Source organism: Penaeus monodon, chromosome 15, assembly GCF_015228065.2.
Source record: "Penaeus monodon isolate SGIC_2016 chromosome 15, NSTDA_Pmon_1, whole genome shotgun sequence".
Classification (NCBI taxonomy): domain Eukaryota; kingdom Metazoa; phylum Arthropoda; class Malacostraca; order Decapoda; family Penaeidae; genus Penaeus; species Penaeus monodon.
In genome coordinates this window covers 13,593,353-13,594,663 of record NC_051400.1, presented here as the reverse complement: position 1 = coordinate 13,594,663, position 1,311 = coordinate 13,593,353, and the positions used below count along the sequence as shown (strand labels likewise).

At 36.3% G+C, this 1,311-nt stretch overlaps 1 protein-coding gene across 2 annotated transcripts in view; it reads right to left on the bottom strand.

Annotated features, from left to right (window-relative positions):
* Nucleotides 1-804: 804 nt before the first annotated feature.
* The window catches only part of LOC119581755 (endothelin-converting enzyme-like 1), a 21,205-nt gene continuing 20,698 nt past the window's right edge, over nucleotides 805-1,311 (bottom strand). For both annotated transcript variants that reach the window (XM_037929888.1, XM_037929887.1), the window contains exon 13: nucleotides 805-1,284. In XM_037929888.1, coding sequence (XP_037785816.1) covers nucleotides 1,182-1,284 — 103 coding nt within the window. In that variant the 3' untranslated portion in view covers nucleotides 805-1,181. The remainder of the gene's footprint in view (nucleotides 1,285-1,311) is intronic.

Sequence of the window (1,311 nt, the reverse complement as noted above, 5' to 3'; positions counted from 1 at the left end):
ATGGCACTTTGATCTTTCTCTAGCATTGCCATGAGGAAATGGATACCTTAATCTATCCATTATGCAGTTAACTTGTACGTTTGTCTACCCTCTTATATGGATTTCTAGCTAGTAACAGGTTATTATTAGTATGAATAACAGCAAAGTTGAAAATCTGAGGGGAAAAAAAAAAAAAATGCAAATCTGAAATACATATTTGAAAGTCAACTCAATAAGTACAAAGCTTTAATATAATTAATCATATCTTAATGCACCGACTAAACAACAGATGGCATCATCCTTAATCTGTTTATATACAGTAACACCCCCCCCAAAAAAAAAACATTATTGCTATTCAAATTTGCATTTCCCAGGGTCGGCATTTTCAACTTAGGGAGTTTAAATCATAACACATGGATAACAGTTTCTCGGATAACTAGAATATAACAAGAAGGCCCCATTAAGCTTACCATTTAATTTACACTGTGACGCATCTTACACCCTAACCATTACTGCAATGGACCCTTATACAGCTGTAGTACAAAAAAACAGCATAGCAGCATATAGAGCTACAGAAAAGTGTAGCCCTCGGTAGTCGTTTGTATTCCATACAGAGCTGGTTTATGTTACAGCTTCCATTTTCATACCTAAAGATTTTTCTCTACTGCCGGGAATATACCTAGAGAAAAAACCTTTGAAAAAATAGTGACAAATGACTTCCATGAATAAAAGGCTGAAATTTCATAAAGTATAAAATCTAAGCAGGCTAAAGTTTTGAGTTCTAGTGGACATACATACACATTCTTCCTCCTCCATTTTTTTTTCTTTTTTTTCTCTCAGGTTACATACAAAATCCTGACTTCTTAAGCAGGCACTCTCTGAACACAACAGAAAGGTCTAGAAAAAGGTTCAGTAATTACCTTAAGCCCCAATCATCTATATACCCCAACCTTTCTCACAAGGCAACTGTATATCTAAAATATAAATACAGCAAAAGAATACACATAATGCTATACTTGTTACTTCCTTGTTGAAGAATAACAATATGTCACAAACCATCCATATGTGGACCTTTCATAGTAGTTCAAAAAAATCTTCAAAATAACTTGTATGAAATAGGTAATTACTAAACGCATCCCCAGACCTTTCGACTCTCCTGAAATCTAAAGTGACGAGGGCTTAAGATAGAGGTACTGTAGAGGTCAGTGCAGTTGGGGACACAAGTGGCTAGGGTAATGACGGGAAGTCTTCGGACACGAGAATGCTTGGCTGAATTCCTTGAGCTGAGACAACACTGCCTCCAACCTGGAAGGGAGTGGAGAAGTTTAGCTG